Genomic DNA, 19,706 nt, shown 5'->3' with positions numbered 1-19,706 from the left:
ATATTCCATTAAGGCCGATTTACATTATCTTAGTGTTTAGGAGAGTGCTTTAGTACAACTTGAAAGGCAAGTTCTTTAGCGTAGCGTTTACTAAAGTACGATCCTAAACACTAAGATAATGTAAATCGGCCTTTACTTTTATAGAACCTCAATCTCTATTAAATAAATCTTGTAAAAGTTTATTACGATAATTTAGCTAGTGATTTTATTTAACTAAATAATATTAAAAATAGATTTTCAGAAATTATTTTTATTGACGTAACTTTACATTTATCTTACCTAAATAAAAATATTTTACATTCTATATTTTAGATGTAAAAAAAGGGCAAATATGTATTGACAGTTTAACGAGTATTGGAATCGTAATAAAATACAATCGAGTATAAAATTTAATGTATAATTGTAGTATTTACAAACTTATTGTTATATAAAACAAATTTTATGGCTATCATTATACATAACTAATTATTACAACATGTCATTAATAATTTATACAATGTAAAAATAAAAGCAGTACATTACTGTCGTACTCAACTTCAAACTTGCGATATAAGAGGAAATAAGGAGATTCCATAATGTACATCGTTTACTCGATACATATAGAAATACAATGTTTATCGATAAAATTGAATTCTACATGATTACCTGTCCATATGTACAAGATGTTACGATTTCTGTGTTAAAACTAAAACCGATAAAATAATGGTAATTGACAGCACCACGATTTAAAATAACATTTAGAATAATAACTACAATTCATCACATTGTATGGTAACACACAAATGCGAAATGTGAACGATGCATGCAATTGCGATCTATGAAGCTTAAATCTTTGGAGATTTTCTTAATATCGATAAACACCTACGTTAATGCGATTAACAAAAACGTTTAGAAAAATAAGTCGTCATTTTGGCGTCCACATTATCCTAAATGGAATGGCGTCTTAACCATAAACTGTAAAGTCGACTACCTTATCATACGTACGAAACGCTTTATCGATACAAACAATTTTATTGATTAATTACTTATGTATTTAATACTTTATAAAAATATGTGCTCAAAATTTAACCACGTTTATACTTCGGAAGCTTCACTAATAAAAAAGGGGCTAAACACAAATTATTGCTGAAAATGATTAATATTTTAATTAGCTACGTTTTAGTTAAACAATTATCTTAGTTCGTTCAACGTTTGAATTACCTAGACTAAACCTACGCTAGAACGACAGATTGTTCCCGCCGAAGTTTCTAGATGCAAGCCGGAGATAAAACTGCGAAGTGATAAACGAGCGACATTTTACAAATTAAATCGAATGTTAAAGATTGAACTATGCAGTTCGAAGAGCACACAAGCGTGCAATTTTTTTTAGAAATTCCGTTCTGTATTCCAAATAAAACGTCAACTCGCCTAGCAAATATGCCGGCTTTGGGAGCGTTCAAGTATTACGTAACGAATTTTGGGAGAGGGGGTCCTATTGTAAAACGTTACGATGCGGGGCGGGGATTGAATTATGCGTTATTGCTAATATTATTTTCGACTTAGCAGTATTTTACACCGCATAATGGTAACTTTTAGGTATAAAGAGTCACTGGGTGGTCACGAATCGTTTCACTATTGGGTACAGAAAAACGTTACGGCGCGTTACATGGGGGGGGGGTCAATAATCTCCAAAAGTTGCGTGACGTAATACTTGAATACGCTCCCTTTAAAAAAATAACCGCTTACCAAAGAACTCTTCTCTTTAAACATTTGTTATTATTTTATTTGTTATGAACTCGATTTACGCCAATCCAAAAATGCTAGTAGAAAATTTTCTATATAAAGCGGCTGTCAAATACGTCTTCTATAGAAAAAGTCAACGAGCTGATTCTCTTACCCAGCCTTATTACATTGCAAATAATTGGTTCAAATAGATCCGGTTAACTATCTGTGATCTGTTTGGCCGAAATATTACGTATTTCTATTACATTACTTAATTTCTAATAATAAGTTTGAGAAATCGTATGTTTGTCTTATTGTCCGCTCGTTCATCAAATATCCGCAAATCCAGCATTGAGCAAAACGATACATAAGAGAAATCATGTCTATCGCACAAAACAATTTTGCAGTTATAATGCAATTAAAGTATATTAATTTCGAGGGACCTACAATTTTAATATCATAGAAATATACAATTGAGTCAGAATAATTTAACCAGCCACAATCGACGGATCGCGGCAGTAAGGCGAACAAGCCGAGGCAAAATAACAAAATTGTGACCAATAAAACTAGCTAAACTATGGCTAAACGAAAAATCACATTTCATTCGATGGACCACACCCACATCGCGAGCTTCAAAAACTCAATCTCTCAAACAGTATCACTAACCTTGCGCGAAGGTCGAAGAATGTATAGGTACTTATATGCCAACTAAAAAATTAAAATAAATTGTACTGTAACTATAGGCACAGATAACAGAAGAGCCGGCCGTTAACTGATCGCAATTAAAACGTCGCAAGCGTAAAGGTGAACGTGCACGTGGACACTTCTTTAGGGCTCGCTATCCGTGACTATAGATCGAAGAACTCGCACACGACGTACAAACGATTTAGAATTATCAACACTTTACCGTCGTGGGATAATTATTGCGAACCTTCCCGAGGGAAGTCAATATAAATACATTAGAATCACAGGTAAGTGTTAACCGCGACTCGCGCCACCTCTCGTCGCACAGGTAAAGCACAGCCGTCATGGTCTATGGAACCTGTAACAAATTAATCAGTGTAAACGCACGAATAGTAGTCATATTTGAACGTACAGGAACGTATACGTGCGAATATATATGATCGTCCATGTTTTACGTATACATTTAACGTGTACGAACGTAGACATATCAAAATAAAATACTTAAATTCTTACCCTTGATAAATGGGTAGCCTTGGTTTTAATGGTTGAAGGGTTTGGTACTTAAACCATTAAGTAGGAAAATGAATTGTGCTATTTGACACTTCATCGGAATCATAACTTATGATGGTCTTTATGTGACGAATAGCGCTATCTGACAGTCGTGAAACGAAACAATAGTGTTTATCCTACCAATAAGTAATAAATAGCTAATTTGGAACTTATGTAGAACTTATCCGTACATTGTGAAACAGACCCTTAATATAATAAATATATATTGTAGATAAAAATAAATAAAATTAACGTTGGCAGAGCTGTAGCCAAAGCAAATTAATTTTGCTATACAAAACGTAGGAGAAATTTTTACTCAATTTATACACAATGTTAATTAATTAATTAATTAGTTTAAGATTAATACACAATGTTTGTTTGCCCGCGATTTCCACAGAGTACAGATTAAGAAAACAATTATGGGTATTTTTGCAGATCTTGGTGATTTGGTTCTTCTTATGTCTTCGAACGAAAGTAAATAATGATCGTAAAGGTATATATGTATAAGAAGAACGAATTATATATACTTGACTTATTTGGCAATTGTATATTAGCTATTACTAGTTCGTTTGTTATGTACTAGCTCTTAGTGATAGTTCCAAATAGAGTCATAACTCATACGCCTTACGTAAGATTGAATATTCGATTATCAAAATTTATTGCCAACGAAGGAACAAAAAACAAATTTATTATATTTTTTACAACCAAATATATTTTTTCCGTGTACAACCAAGAATCGTATACAACATACACATACTCAAATTTTATACATATATAATTATCTCTGTTGAGAACTACTTTAATATTATAATTTAACGATGCAATAAAACCCATTTAAGATTTCACATTAAGCCAAAAACGTGTCATATGTCATATACTTACTATGTTCGTTGTACGTTACATGTATGTACGTACGTACGTACCTAATGTAACGTATTAAGCGTACGAAGAGAGTTTAATGCCCTTACTGTGTTTAAGATACATCTTAAATATAAATTACGTGTCACGTTGTTTGTCCGCTATGGACTCCTAAACTACCAAACCGATATCAATCAAATTTGCACGCCGTGTGCAGTTTGATCTAACTTAAAAGATAGGATAGAAAAGCTTACATCTCAATTTATACCCGCTATATTATTTTATTGCAAAATATTTGTTTATTATTTGATAGTCACAATTCTAACAGATGGCGCTGTGTTGAAAGTACCAATATTTCACAAAAACTACAATTGAATGGCATAACCACCAATAAAGCATGGTGGTCCCCATGACTGGTGTTCTCCTACCGTTTCCCCTGAATAGTTTACTACTATGTAATATAGCGAAAACCTTAGCCACAGCAACGCTTGGCCGGTTTGCTAGTATAATATATATGGAATAAAAATAATGAAAAGTCCAAAATACCTAGTGAGATGTTTGCTCTCCTCGTGCACGGCCATCTCCGAACTCTTAAACTCGTTGAGCTCCCTCCGGATGGCGGCTTTGTCGCGGGGAGTCAGCCGCGTCCACGGCTTGTCCGCGCGACGGTCGTAGTCGTGCGCCTGCGCACCAATGCAAACGTTACAAAAATAGTACAACAGCGTACATACTTTAAAAATTGTGTTGCGTTTCCGTCCATCTCTATTTTCCCAGTTTGTTATAATTAATTCAATATCTATTTACGAATAGAGTTTTAATGTTTCAAGCACTGTCTATAGGTAATTTGAATGAAATAAAATTTTATAATTACTAAATTATGGTGGACCATTAAACATATAAATTTTTATTGTTCTTATAAAAATAACGCTATGGTAGTTTCATCCTTGTATCGTATTGTTTGTAGATTTCATTTCATTCACAAATAATCAATTCTACGATCGGAACAAGATATAGATCAAAAAAGTATGTTTTAAACTTAAAACAGAAAAAGATAACTATCTTCAAACTAAATATCGTATAAAGTCCACAGCTGGTCAATGTCATGTCACCAAATCTAAAAATACATACTTGAGTGACTTCAATGTAGTCGCTGAATCGAATAATTTTCTTCTCCTTAAGCTCATCAACCGTGGGACGAAAACTGAGCTTACGTAGAAGATATCTTTTCTTCTCTTCTTTCTGTTTCTTCTCTTCGGCTGGCGATTGACCTGAAAGGAATTAAAGAGTAGTTTATTATATTGTAATTTAATGTAATTTAAATTAAATCCGTTTAGCAAGACACTTTAACATTTGCGTTTTCAGTAGATAAAGGTTGGGTTAAGCCTACCTTTTAATACCGAATCAAAGGGGAGAAATTTAGTGACATTAGTGTCATTACAATGTCGAGGTGTGCCTCGTCTGGGAGCAAACAGAGCGAAAGTGAATTGTTAACAGGTAATATATAGCTACATTGAAATGTAGCCAGTGTTTTGAAATATGGCTTTGATATTAAGAAGAAGCTTACTTTTAAGGATGTTTCTCTCGACCAGTTCTTCAGCAGTGGGCCGCATGGACAGTCGTCGAATCAGCCGAGCACCTATCGCTTCCCACGATTCCTGACGCTCGTGCTCACTCTGCACCACCAATATGTTTCTGCGCAAGAGTTTATCAACACTAAGTCACAACATCCACTAACCAAGAGTCATTATTATCGCCACAGCGGGTCAGTATATTATTATTAAAGTATCACTTTCAACCACAAATCACTATCAACAACCATGAGTCATTACAATCATTTTAGCTTGAAAAAATATCTGACGTAACCCCCCTATGCAGATGGCATAACGAACGCGTCCCACTTGCCTACGTACACTGGCGACTGGCCTATAAAATTGCCAAAGCCCACCGAGGCCGAAAACATGTTAATAATGTCCGATTAACACAAACTTTGGCCCGGGCCCAAAACCCGAAACCTAGACTTGTAAATTAATTAACGACGTAATTGAACGTGAAACTACCGTCGCCCATCAGCCGTCGCGTCAAAATCCAGTTTTTAGCATACTATCACTTGCATAATAGACAACATTGTCAGTGCCAAGAACGTACGGAAGTAGGAAACAAAAATAAATATCCCAGGGAACTGTTCAGTCATTCTCTAGGTATTGGTCAAGGCTAACAAAAACAATTAATTCTAGTTAGAATATTTGTGCCATATCACGAAATTAGTAATTTATAAATTATCTACTATTACTAATTTCGTGATTGTGATACTTAATGTAGAGTGTCACTACAGAAGTATAATTTTAATGTATATAGTATAAAATTAGTATATGCAAAAACTTCTTTAACATATATGTATATCTGAGATTTATACTATTACGTCATTAAAGTACAAGATTTATTAACTTTAATGACGTTGTGGTTTATGACATTTTCCTTTGAAAAATGTTGAGGGAGGGTAAAACTTGTTGAGTTTCTTGCCCGTTCGACGAATGGATGGCATCGTCTTACTCTTTCGCGAATTCTGTAAACGTTTTTTGACATTCATAAGCATGCATATATTATTTAGCACCAGTCCTAATCAGCGTGAGACTTTGATAGTCTCTGTCTGTTGTTTTCGTGTAAAAACTAAGACAAATTAATACCAATCAACAGATCGCTGAAAATCGAAACATTTGCCAATTCGCCTTTCATTTAACACACAATCTATTTTCGCCACGATCCATGTTAAGAGTAAAACTACGTTCTCGTGTCATCTAAAACACTATGTATTACTATGTTTTCCACTAATTGAAATCTATATAAATGTTCACACTCTTGCCAATGTATTTGAGCTTGTTGGCTACTTCAAATGTTCACTCTGAATTTTACTTATATATTTGCTTGTGATAATTGGCTAGTAACATCTAAACATCAACTTTGGGATGGATAAATTCTAGTTGTCTCATTTTAATACGGCAATAGTACAATATAAAAGGAAAAACGATCTCTATCGTTCAGCAATGAAATACAGCTCGATCAGAAATTTTAACTTATAATGTACTAAAGAGTTTCACGATCAAGTAAGCCGTTGTGCCATCATCCTATTAGGAAACTATATAAAATATTATAAGTAAAGATTATTCTTAATTGACACAAAAAATAGTACACAGACCTTTAATAGAGACTTTAAGTAGTGTTATTGGACACTTTCTTATGCTAAATAGCCTTTTTATTAAATTATGTTAGTTTTAAATTACTTATTACTCTCAAGTTAGGTTAGATCGTAATGTTAACATATGTCTTTGTGCAGACACTTTATATAAATAAAAATATTACCCAACCGTTTTTATCACTATAATTATTACTCATGTCACAAAATTTGTTTATAAAATATTGTCAATGTGAAAACATATGATATTGGGTTCTGGTTCAATAGTACTATATTATGACCATAAAGCAAGTCTACATAAACGTCTTTGCCCTTGTCAACCCAGTAACGTGCTATTTTTATCACAGAATAATTTCAAACAAGTTTTAATGAACATCGCAGGTTTAAAAGCTTGAACTTTAATCGTTATTAAAAACTTAAAGCTCGTTTATTTTGAATTTCATTTAAAGGCTTGTATTTAGCATTTTAACGTATCAAAGTAAATAAAGTTGAGTGGCAATTAGCAAATCGATTTCAGTCGCCTAGAACATTGAACTATTTGATACAAAGAATTTCAAAATACACGAAAACCTTACGTTGTGAAAAAGTACATTATAATTTTGTAGCATAAATACATATGAATATAATATTCAAGGTCTATTTTTTAAGATTGTGTGTGTCATTTTTTGTGGCTACTAATCTAACACAGTTATTGTCGCTCTTGGAATTTAACGCTGGAGTATCGTTTTATCATGTGTTACCCTCACCCTCCTTAGGTGAGCTTAACACCTGGTAAAATATTAAAAAATATATACTACACCACTCTTTTTATTATACGCAAAACTAAGATAAATACTTATATTGTCTTTGGTTTTCGCAAGATAGATAATGTTAAGTATATATTCGTTAAAGAGGTTTTATTTAGATTATAAATATTTGTCACGTTTGAATACTTTAAGCTTGTTACATCATAAGCTGGCAACACAGATTTTACACGTCATGTGACTAATAAATTAATTAAAAAAAATGTTACGTGGACCAATACAATTCGTTACAGAACATATTCATTATTCCATTATTAGTTCAAATACACGAAAAAATTTCTGAATTTATACGATTGTATGTTTTCGTAGTATATATACCTGTTAATGAGTTCCTGTCGATCGGGGCGCAAAGCCAACTTGATATTAAGGCTTTCCTTCCTCGCGAGTTTCGCAGCGACGCGTTCCGAATCGCTGGAATAATCATCGCGATGTTCACCTTCCCATTGGACCGGACGATTGTTCTCCTTATTTTCTACGGTGTTGACTACACGTATCGGCCGGCTGTTTGTGCTAATAAAACAAAATATTTATTAGTATTTGTAAATTAGTTAATTAATGATAAAGGTCTTAGTCTAATATTAATTACAGAACTACATATGTGATGAAACACCTTTTATTATTTACACCTAAATGGGTCATGTTATACTTCTAACTAAAATTGTCCCTCTATGTCAAAATATGTAATAAACTATAGAGTACGCGTAGATTTCTGATTTCTGAAAAATAATATCTCCTGCGGCCACTTAGGCCATAGAGAACATCAAATAAAAGAGACTGGAGAAATTATTTATTATAACTAATTTTCTTTTCGTTTTTATGAAGGGGCAATAAAAATATATAACGATAATATATAAATAATAAATATTACAATATATTCTTACTTAAGACGCGTATTTATAAATTTAGAAGAAATTACGAACGATTTTAATAACTAGTCTCCAGTAAAGATGGGTTTAATAGCTCTTCTTAGGGAGGTGTATTTATAAGAATATAATAATTCCAAATTTGTTTCAAGTTAGAGAGGAAAAAAAATCAAAAGAAACTGTGGAAACTTTCTCGGTTTTGCTGCCTTTTTACCTTTTTTTAATAAACATCACAATGACAGCATTTTTATTGCGAAATAAGTAGAGCGCGTCAAAGCATCGTTGAGACGTCGTTTGTTTTTCTTAAAGAAATACTTACTTGAAATTGATATATTTCAAGTGACGACCTATTATATAGAGAAATAGACCGGCCCCCCTTTTTATATATTTTATTTTTCATTACTTATTTTATATATTATTACTAGCAAAAAATTATATTGCTTTTGATATTTCTACATTCAAAATCTTAGTTTCTTCAAATCTACCTAGAAAATTTACTGCTCGTAGCAGCTACATAAGAAACCCTACGTAAAATTTAATTATCAACGCAATTAAGACCATTTTTTTTTAATTTCTTAGAATCAATAAAATAATATTGATTGTTAGATTAGATTAAAGAGTAAAGAGGAAATTTATTGTCTATGGCTTCAGACGTCCATGCACAAGACTAATGTCTTCTACTGAAATTCAAACACCTAAAGCGTACTGCTCTGTGGCATGCAGTGTCGAAGTTTGTGTTGTTTTTATGTATTGGATGTAATAAGAAAATATTTCGATATCTTATATCTGTATAATATCATTTATAATAAATAATCAAAGTGTATACATACATAAAATGTTTGTTTTAGAAACTTTGATGCGTGCCGAACATTTTATATTAAAAATTTTGATCATGAAAATGTTTATTCATTTTACATATTTACACCACATGAACGAAATGCGAGAACACAAAGATTAGATTTTCTAAAACTAATATTATTAACAAAACTCAAATGGTAATTAATAATTTAATTAGTATTAGTATATTTTAGACACAATGTGAAAGTGTGCATTGCACGATGCAAAAGCGTAACCGTCAAGAGGCCGTTACATGTGTGAGTGCGCGCGTCTATACGCGAGTGTGCATACGCGTGCGTGGTGTGCGTATTGAAGTGTGTTTGTTATGTGTGTTGTGGGTGAGTATGATAATGACTCGACAACACTGATAACGGGAGACTATTACCATATGCGGATCCTTGTTTTCGGCGGCGGCCGTCTGTGCGCCGAGTGATGGAATAAAACGTACAATTAAACAACCAATCATTTTTCATCAAAAAATAGCAATCAAATTTAATAATCCATCACGGGCGGTTTAAATTGACCGCTACATAAAGTTCTTATTATACAAAAACTATTAATTAATCTACTTAACTGTGCTGAATATTTAAATTTAGTTAAAGTTATACTGACTTAAATGTGGCGTGATGGTGATCCTGTCTCGGTGCTAGCGGTGTTGTGATGGGCGTGGGATTGGGTGACGCGTTAGGGGCTGGTCGCTTCTTAAGAGCCGATTTGAGTGGAACCGCGTTGAAACTAGGCTCCTTCGGTGGGATTTCCTCAATTCGGGACATGTCTATTGGAGTTTCCACGTCATCATCGTCTTGGTCATCTTCATCTTCAGCTAGTTGAAACATTTATAAGAAATGTGTGAGACATATAAATTACATTATAAATAGATATTAGAAAAGTTATTATGATTTATTAAAATTTCATAAAACTTTTGTGTAAACTGAAGTAAGGCAAGAAAATCAGCAGCGTTTAATTACAGCTTAATCACATTCATAATTATGTATTTTTTTAAATGAAATACCTACTACTAGTGTGATCGAAAAACCTAACCCATTTACATAAGGCTATGTACCTTATGTATTGTTCTACGCAATGCGTCGGCAATGACTATATCCTGGTATGTTAGGGAGCAAATAATAAATTTAAATAGAATGTTTAATTTACCCAAAAACATACATAACGCTGTACAGTATGTTCATACAATTGAGGTTAAAATATTATTAGATTTCTTCCAACTTTTGTATAATATTAAAACCCTCATATTTTTAGCAATTCATATGCAAATCTTAAAGCGACCTTTTTAATATGTAAATTGTTTATTAAAAGTATTTTACAGACAATTTGTATCATTTAGGAATCCCACTGAATCAGTTCATGAAGAGGCCCTCCAGGGCTTTATTTACAAAAGCCCTGGAGGGCCTTAATTCCTAGACAAAAAAAATATTTTTTTTGGGTTGCTGACTATTGGAAAGAATCAGTAAAACATACACAGAAACATTCTTCTTTTAACACCATTAAGTTTACCACATTACGTTTGAAAATTAAACCATTTAATATTTATATAAGCCTTATAGTACGTTTATGTATAGGGGTGTTGATGTTCAAGCTATAAGCTACTTACAATCAGATAAAGGATGCGGCAAAGGATGCTGGTGATGATGTCGTGTTGGGCTTGGCGAGCTGAACATAGGCGGAGGCGGAATGGGTCCTATATCGGATAGCGCGATGGGCGGCTCCGGCAATTCCGAAAGCATAAGTTGCTCCTCGGAACTGCCGTCCGTTCCATCGCTTCCACCACCATACCCACCCGCTGGAATAATAAAGTTTGTGCTGTAAATTGTCGGCTTAGAAAGCTTCCGTGTTGCATCCAAAACGAAAAACATTTCGTTGTCGACAATGACCAGGTTCAAGCGCTTCCACTGTCCAGTCACGGCCAAAAAAACCGGAAATTCAAAAGCACTTAGCATAGCATAGTATACCTTCTAAGGTACATGTCTACATGTACAGTATAATTGCAATAATGATGTGATATATACCTATAAATCTTTAATAATAGCACATAAGATCAAGCAATCAGTTGTATACAGATCGTAAAATTTACGAAATAGAACCGGCCAAACATTTCGTGAAGTAATCAATGTTACGATCGAGTGGCGACATCTATAAACATAAACTGAATCATTGTAAAAGCAATCAAGTACAGCTAGCAAAAGTGGCAGAGACTGTCTTCCCGAAAGCGTTCATATATTGTGTCAAGTACTTTGATCTCACTAATCCTATTTCCGTTTTAAATAAGGTATATTTATGTATTGAAAAATTGTAACGCCATGGCTATCAAACTATTCCCAGAAGTTATACATCACAGCCGTGTAATGCTTTCAAGGGGAAGGTGATTAAATGTATAAAGGTACGGTGCCTTTATGAGGAAGAGTTTTAAGTTAGTAAGTTTTATCAACAATTACAACTCTTAAATGTTCATATAACATATATTCAATCTATGTTGCGAAATCTATTTATTTGTTTACGGTTTAGAATATTCAAACTAACAATAACAAATTAGATATTTAACGGTTTTAGTGTCCGGTAATTACAGAATAAATCACCTCCACGGCGTAATTGATAACGTAAAATCCGTATATAACGCGGCTACACATCGGTGAAACCACAATTAGGCAGGCATAGAAGATCCGTTACCTGTGACATAAAAGTATCAACCAAACGTACAAATAGGTCCCATGCACAGTTCAGGCATGGTATATATAGGTAATATCTAAGTTAGTCTATGTATTACAATTATTGTTTGGCATATATGCTGTACATTAATAAATCAAAGGGATTTTTGCAGGCACTGCAAGCGTGCTGCAAGTGTATCACGTGACACATGTAACATGGTGGGAGTCAACGATGACACTGGTTCTAGTAAAGCAAGGTCACAGCGCACGATGCGTGAAATATCCCGCGAAAGAATATAATCATATCATTAAACAACATTGACAGTGAATCTCCAAACAATAATAGAACATTCGAGGGAATTTGCTAAGAGACCTTGGAGCCGCGCCAGGATTCCTCAGTGATTATAAACCTTATTTAAGATTCGCGTTAATAACCCTTAATTTAACTCATCAGGAATTGGAATGACGACATTTTTATATAGCCGGATCTTTTAAAAATACAAGTAAAAATCACGAATTTATTATAGCCACGTTGAAATATCTAGAAAATCTGGCAATATGGCTGGTTTAAATATAGATCTATGTTATATAGGTAAACTGATAAAGATACTGTGATAGCTATTATGTTGTCTATTACCCTGTGTTGGCCTGTTTGGCTGTGATTTTTAGCCTAAGTGGCCTCGCGGTAGAATAAACGGTAACTTGCGTGGCATATGTGAGCCAAAAATCTCGTGTGTCTACAAAGTATACTTTAAACCAAGTATTTCCTTAATTATTGGCATAATAAAAGATTATCTATTTTCTATTTAAAGTGTACTTAGCTTAGGTATGCGATGATAATGATATCTTAAGTAGCTTGACTCACCGTCTCCTTGATAACATATCCGCCTCGGAAGTTTGCCGGCCGACAACGTGTTCGGCCTCTCGGGTCTCACTAGCTCACCTCCATTTTCCAATTTGTCTTTCTTTGGTTCTGTAAAGATATTAATCATTCATCAGTCATTGCCATACAAAATAGCCCTCCAAGGTCCCATTAATAAGGTAAACGGTTTCGATTCTCGAATATCGTTAAGTAAATAAAAAACTTATATCATTTGAGCGGTTCAATCATGGAGTTAGACGAAGAATTGTTTTGTACGACAATACAATTTTTTTTTTGAAGTTATACTTCTTTTGGCGCGTTAAGGAAATATGATGAGAGTAAATTTTTACAATGCGTACACCGTCACAAAAAACCGACACCCCGAAGTCAGCTTTATTTAACTAGATAATGCGTTATAATAAAACTTTTAATGTATTAAATACCTTTTTTCTATTGTTAGTGTCGTTTTTTCTACAAACGTAGAATAAATTTTTTTGAAGAGATTTTTATCTTGTTACACCATAGAAGTATAATTTCTAACGCGGGTACAATGTTTTTTAATTTATTTTAGATACATTCCTGCATTCTATTTATCTTGGTGATTTTACTTGGTTCTTTAAAAATGATCAGCTTAGAAATCCGTACCGTCGTAAGCTGAACACGATTACTTTGCAAGGCCCAACTCAGTATTGTTTTAATACCAATCTATTTTCGACTAAATGTGCAATATGCTGTATTTGGCACGAGCTGTATTTGTATTAACACTTGCGTCTTTCGTAGTTTCGACTTGCAGCTAATTGCACCATTCAAAACTAATACAGCGAATACGCTTTCACACAAAACATACATTTCAATCGTTCTAATTAAAAAATGAACACATTAAGCATTCTCTCTCATATCAGACGAGAAGGTAATAAGAATAGGGGATGCTCATAATAATATTAGAATTACAACAAGATCACTGTTGAGCCGGGTACGAGGCGGAACAGCATCTTGAAGACTGTGATAACCTGTCTTCGCCTATCAAGAGACATTTTGTGCGTACACTTGTTCATGGGTTTTATGTTTAGCTTTTTAATAATAATATACTAACACGAGTCCGTAAGTTTATACTAACATTATGATGGATTATTTTATCTGAACAAATAAATAAATAATAAGCCATACACAATTTTATATGAATTAACGAATTGAAAACGCGTCTAGTTTATGACCAGCCAAATAATGGTAACATTTTAGTCGGTCATATATTTTTAACACACAAGCTTATCCGTGCCTATCTTAGAAGATAAGAATTATAATTCTCTTTGTAAATGATTATTATTAACTTTAAAATACGTATTAGATAATTGTTTAACATTAAACACAAACAGAGCTTGGGGCAAACATATTTCTGTATTTAATTTTCTATAGACAAATTGGTCATAAATCGTCCACGCTTTAGAGTTTAGACTAAGATTCACAGTCGAATTTTGACTCCAGTCTGTCGAAATTCATTACGTTTTAAACATACAAGTAGCGACCTGTATGACAGACACAGATTTAAATATTATTTATTTATTTGATTTATAATACTTCCTTGCATACAGAAATATAACACAATTGACATAATTAAATGAAATGGAGGGCAACTGGCGGGTTATCGCTTTCGAGCGATCTTTCAGGCAACCACTGTGAGAAAAAAAGTTAGATAAGGTAAGCAAGAAGTGCATAAATACATAAGACATATAGTTATTTAGACAAAACTAATGGAACAAAACAATGCAATTAAAACATATGTAAACAGTAATCAGGACAAATATTAATAAAAGGACACATGAATGGAAGTTAGGGATACTATGTGGACTTGTAATGTTTGTACAGTAGTACTTATATTACCCTAAGACCATTAACCAACGCTGGCCAACTGTAGCTTGTTAACTGAGACACGTCGTCAGACTATACTACAGCGTGTAGGGTACGTACAAGTGTTAATTGACAATAAAAAGAAATATTCATTGTTGTATAACATTTCTTATTCCGATTATACCAGTGTTTCCCAAGCACTTTTATGCCATGCCCCACCTTTAGCCCTTATAAAACTCTTACGCCCCCCTATGTAACATACATAATTTAAAAAAATTGAAGTGTTCAGTGAAGAAACTTCAATCATAGGTTTTTTAATTTAGGAAGAAATCAATAGGAAATTGTTAACGAAACACAGTAAGTAAATTTTCAAAACAAAATGAACTGAAATTCAAATGCCAGATAATTTTAATAAAGATTTTTCTATATTCATTTAAATTAGACAATCCTTGCACTTAATGCTTGCTACAGAAATTTTATATTAGGTTCCAATTTGGTAAGCTTCAGTCTCAAGTCTCCACGTTGTGTTATAACCAGTCGATTTAGATTGCCTCCCTTAACAATCATTTTTCCCCCCTATGGGCCCCACATTGGGAAACACTGGATTATGAGAACTGAGAATCCAACTGGACGTAACGTATATCAGTTCCAAACAACCAAAATTTACGTATGGTGTATAAAAACGCCTAACGTCATGTTTCTCGTACGCTGAGAAGAAATCTAAGAATAGACTATAGTCAAATGACGGTTTCTGTTGTAACACGCGACTCCCATTCATCGCTGGCGCCGACACTCAACGGCCTTGATAGCTTGGAAAATTATAAATAACTATTGCATCCTGACTCGGGTACAGCTGCCTCTACCCTATAAGCGAGGGCAATAATCGATATTATAAATACATTTTTGTTTTTAAAAACAATTGAACCGGTTTTAAGGCTAAACCCAAAATGTATGCGTTGTTTACAGTAAGAATAACAACGCGATACAAATGAAACTGCGCCAGACACCGTTTTGGTGTCGATTTCTGTGAGATAATAAAAAAAAATATTATTTATCGTATTGCTTTATATCTAGTATATAAAATTCTCGTGTCAGAATGTTCGTTCACTATACTATACTCCTCCGATACAGCTAGACCGATTCTTATGAATTTTTTATGCATATTCAGTAAGTCTGAGAATCGGCTACTATCTATCTTTCAACCCCCTAAATGTTAAGGGTGGTCCACCACAATTTTTTTATTTTTTAGATATAAATTTTTGTTTTTATTTTTTTATGATACAGCATATAAAAATATATACAACACTTAATTTTTACTCCTCTACGATAAACCCCTATTTTTATTTGTTTATTAAAATCTTATGACTTGAACTCTGAGGTTTATATAGAGAAAAATTCACAGAAAAACCTAAAAAAAAAATCATTCCAGAAATCCGAACAGTCTCTGGGGTAGCACAGCAAAATGTTCCGTGTTGGTATGTACTTAAAAGGTAGGCTAAGTACAATCACAGTAAGGAGAAACAAAGTTCGCGGGGGCAGCTAGTAATGTATGTTATATTATATTTATATTAACATACATTGAGTGTAACATTTTTGTAAATGTACTAGAAGCATTTAATATGTATTTATTTTTTGACGTTCATAAGTGTACATTGTGTTACCTATATGAATAAATGATTTTGATTTGATTTGTTGTCCCCTTGCCCCTTAACCCTTTATCTATTTTCATATCATTAACAGTTCTCTGCTCAAAAATCCAGGTCTCGGAATTATGAACCATATTAACCCAATCCTAAAAACTGAATGCCTCAAATGTAAATTAAAGTATTGCAGTGCATGTAGCAATAACAAAATTCAATTTTCGCCGCTATTGCTACAAATGTCGAAACTCTTACAATAGAATTTATTAGCGCAAAATCGCCTAATCACGCGAATGTCGATATAACTTAAATCACCTTCAGTGTTAATTGCAGATCTAATATGAAAGGTCAACTACGAACGATTTTAAGGTCATTGGTGCGAATGTTCTAAACATTATAATTAACTCGGAAATGTGTCCGTTTGTCGTTGCAACCTTTTTTTAGACTTCGCAAAAAAGAACAAATTCTTGTAAGATTGCCACCCCTCTTTAATCAAACCGCAGTATTTTAATATCGAAATGTATTTGGTTTTCATTTAAATATCAAAAGTATTAGTTTTTGAAGTGAAACTTCGAGAAAGAGTAAGAAAAGCAAATTACCTTATAGAAATTCTATTTTTACAATTAATATTTCGTAAAGAGAATTTATGCTATATTAGTATTTTATATTTTATGCAAAATTATTTATTGAAATCTCAAATGACGAATTGTAAATTAAAGCGCCACGCGTTTTTATTATCGAAGAGATAAATTTAAAAAAATTAATTTATAATTCGTATTAATTTTCGACACTTAATATTTTAATGACAATTAAATTCATTAAATTCCCAACATATCTTTCTTTTTCTCTCTCTCCAAGTCTCGGAAATCTAAAGTTTTAGATTTGTATAAATATGGACAAGACTTAAAAATTAGTTTCACTTCTGACATGTGTATGTGTAATTTGTAAGCACGCACTTTTTTTTGGACACGTAACACGCAGACTGGAGCGTACCAGACCTCAAGACCAATCCCCTTCTCACTGGACGGAGAGGCCCTTATAGGTCCTACCATCACCCAAGCGCACACACTTGCCGAAGACAGTTGAGTGTGAAGGAAGTTGTGCAGCGCCACTAACACGACCTTCAGAAATGAAGAGTGCGACTGACGAAGTATGAATCAACAGTAAAATCGATTTCAGTTTAGTTCGTCGTTAAAATTAATTGCCACAACTAATTTCAAAATCTACGCGTAATTAGTTTGCATAGTCACGAGTCAACTGTCAAAATAATCTTAAATAAATATTTTTCATTACAATGAGCGCTACAGCGTGCGACTCTCATCCCCAAGGTCGTAGGTTCGATCCCCGGCTGCGCACCAATGGACTTACTTTCTATGTGCGCATTTAACATTCGCTCGAACGGTGAAGGAAAACATCGCGAGGAAACCGACATGTCTTAGACCCAAAAAGTCGACGGCGTGTGTGGTGGGTGACTTGCCTATTAGATTTAAAAATGATCACGAAACAGACCATAAATCTGTGGCCCAGACCTAAAGAGGTTGTAGCGCCACTGATTTTTTAAATATTTCATGAAACTCGCGTAAGGAAATAGTTCGCAAACAGTCAACCAATTCTAGCGTAGTTACGTGTCATTGAGAGAGAGAGAAAGGGAGGCAGGAGTTAGATCCAATTTCGATCGATACGGCCGCCCTTGGCCGAGCTACCCTGAGCCGAGGACATCGTTCTGCAGCATTATGTAACTCTAAGATCTAAGACGAGAAATGCACTCTGCAGATAAATGTTACGACCTTCAGACAAATTGCCTGACAGACGGTTTCGTGTCCAATATGATTATAATTTAGCAAAATGTACGGTTTGTTATCCATCTGTTTTCATAGAGTAAGGAATTAATCTTTTATTATTAGGATAACATGTAAATAAATTGACACAAGGATAAATTGAAATAATGAATTAATTCCATATTTGAAATTAGATATTAAGTTAGCTATTCTATACTTTTTTATTAGACATTTTAACTTTTAACTAGCGCTTAAAAAAAGGTTTTACAGTTTTTTTAAATACAGTAATCCGGGTAGAAAAATATAACGCAGTCTGGGTCTGTAGCGAAACCGCTTTTTTAACAATTCAAAAACTAGGAACACGAATTTAATAAAGTTATTTAGTTTAATTTTATAACAACATAATTAGAACAGGTGTAAAGGTACGCAATACTAATTATGGACTTGATTTATCATTTTAAATTTCACATTACAGAAATATAACTTGAGAAATCTCGCGTTATATAGGGGAAGTACAGCGTTATATGGAGACGAAAATGGCGTTATACGAAAATGCGATTTCGCGGGATATATTAGAAATAACCTTGACCAATAAAAAGTTATTTCACTCTTAAAATATTTCTATTAATTCCATAAAAGTAACCAGCTAACATTTGTTTATTATTGGAAGGCACTAATCGGCTTGCCATACAGAAAAACTATTAGACGAACAGATCTGGCCGTTAAAAACCAATTAGGATTACACTACTATCAAATTCCATTAACGCGTAAAGCAACAAATATCAAGACATTTTTCTATGTTAGTAGGTTGTCGCTGCCGACAAGGACAAGTGGAGATAGGGTGGCATTTGCCCGGGGTCTCACTAGATTTCTTTGTGTAACTACGAAATTACTTCATAAAAAATAGATGTCAAATTATACGAATAGAAATATAATAGCTAGCTTCACACAGGTGTTATAATATTTTTTAAATGTAACGATACGGATATAACATATACAAAAATATACACATATATAATATCCAACGATAATGAACTTTTTATCATATATACACAAAATCCTACTATGATAAGGTGGATTTTACCAGTCGTGGGGCTGTCACGCAATAAGCACTGCTGATCATTTCTAATACAATAAAAATAAAATAATATATGTTTATTATGGAATATAAGACACAGGTATCACTTATTCCACGTCATTAAATTTGCATCGGTAGACATCCCTACTCATCGGCAAAGATGTAGGTCGAGAGAAAAAGCGGCGTAAAAAAACTCTCGGTACTCCTTTAAAAATCATCATACAAAATTACTATGGCAAACATAGATAGACGAAACCAGAAGGAGGTAGATACGATAAGATTTTAAACTTTTTAATGATTTCTTTTGATGCCACCAAACTATTTAACTCTCAATTAGTATATTATGTCTGATAAA

General features: G+C 33.5%; 1 protein-coding gene across 7 annotated transcripts in view; it reads right to left on the bottom strand.

Moving 5' to 3' along the window:
• Positions 1-1,645: 1,645 nt before the first annotated feature.
• The window catches only part of LOC125052967 (phosphatase and actin regulator 4), a 45,892-nt gene continuing 27,831 nt past the window's right edge, over positions 1,646-19,706 (bottom strand). For 6 of the 7 annotated variants that reach the window (XM_047654087.1, XM_047654091.1, XM_047654088.1 and 3 more), the window contains 9 exons: positions 13,014-13,121; positions 11,098-11,286; positions 10,098-10,308; positions 9,871-9,903; positions 8,104-8,295; positions 5,357-5,484; positions 4,921-5,060; positions 4,339-4,475; positions 1,646-2,743 (listed from right to left, as the gene is read on the bottom strand). In XM_047654087.1, the coding sequence (XP_047510043.1) occupies positions 2,728-2,743; positions 4,339-4,475; positions 4,921-5,060; positions 5,357-5,484; positions 8,104-8,295; positions 9,871-9,903; positions 10,098-10,308; positions 11,098-11,286; positions 13,014-13,121 (1,154 nt within the window). In that variant the 3' untranslated portion in view covers positions 1,646-2,727. The remainder of the gene's footprint in view (positions 2,744-4,338; positions 4,476-4,920; positions 5,061-5,356; positions 5,485-8,103; positions 8,296-9,870; positions 9,904-10,097; positions 10,309-11,097; positions 11,287-13,013; positions 13,122-19,706) is intronic. The other variant, XM_047654086.1, reaches the window with a different exon arrangement.

This window comes from Pieris napi, chromosome 10 (assembly GCF_905475465.1).
Source record: "Pieris napi chromosome 10, ilPieNapi1.2, whole genome shotgun sequence".
Taxonomy (NCBI): domain Eukaryota; kingdom Metazoa; phylum Arthropoda; class Insecta; order Lepidoptera; family Pieridae; genus Pieris; species Pieris napi.
Note: the sequence above shows the minus strand (reverse complement) of the source record. Positions and strands in the feature narration are given on the sequence as shown.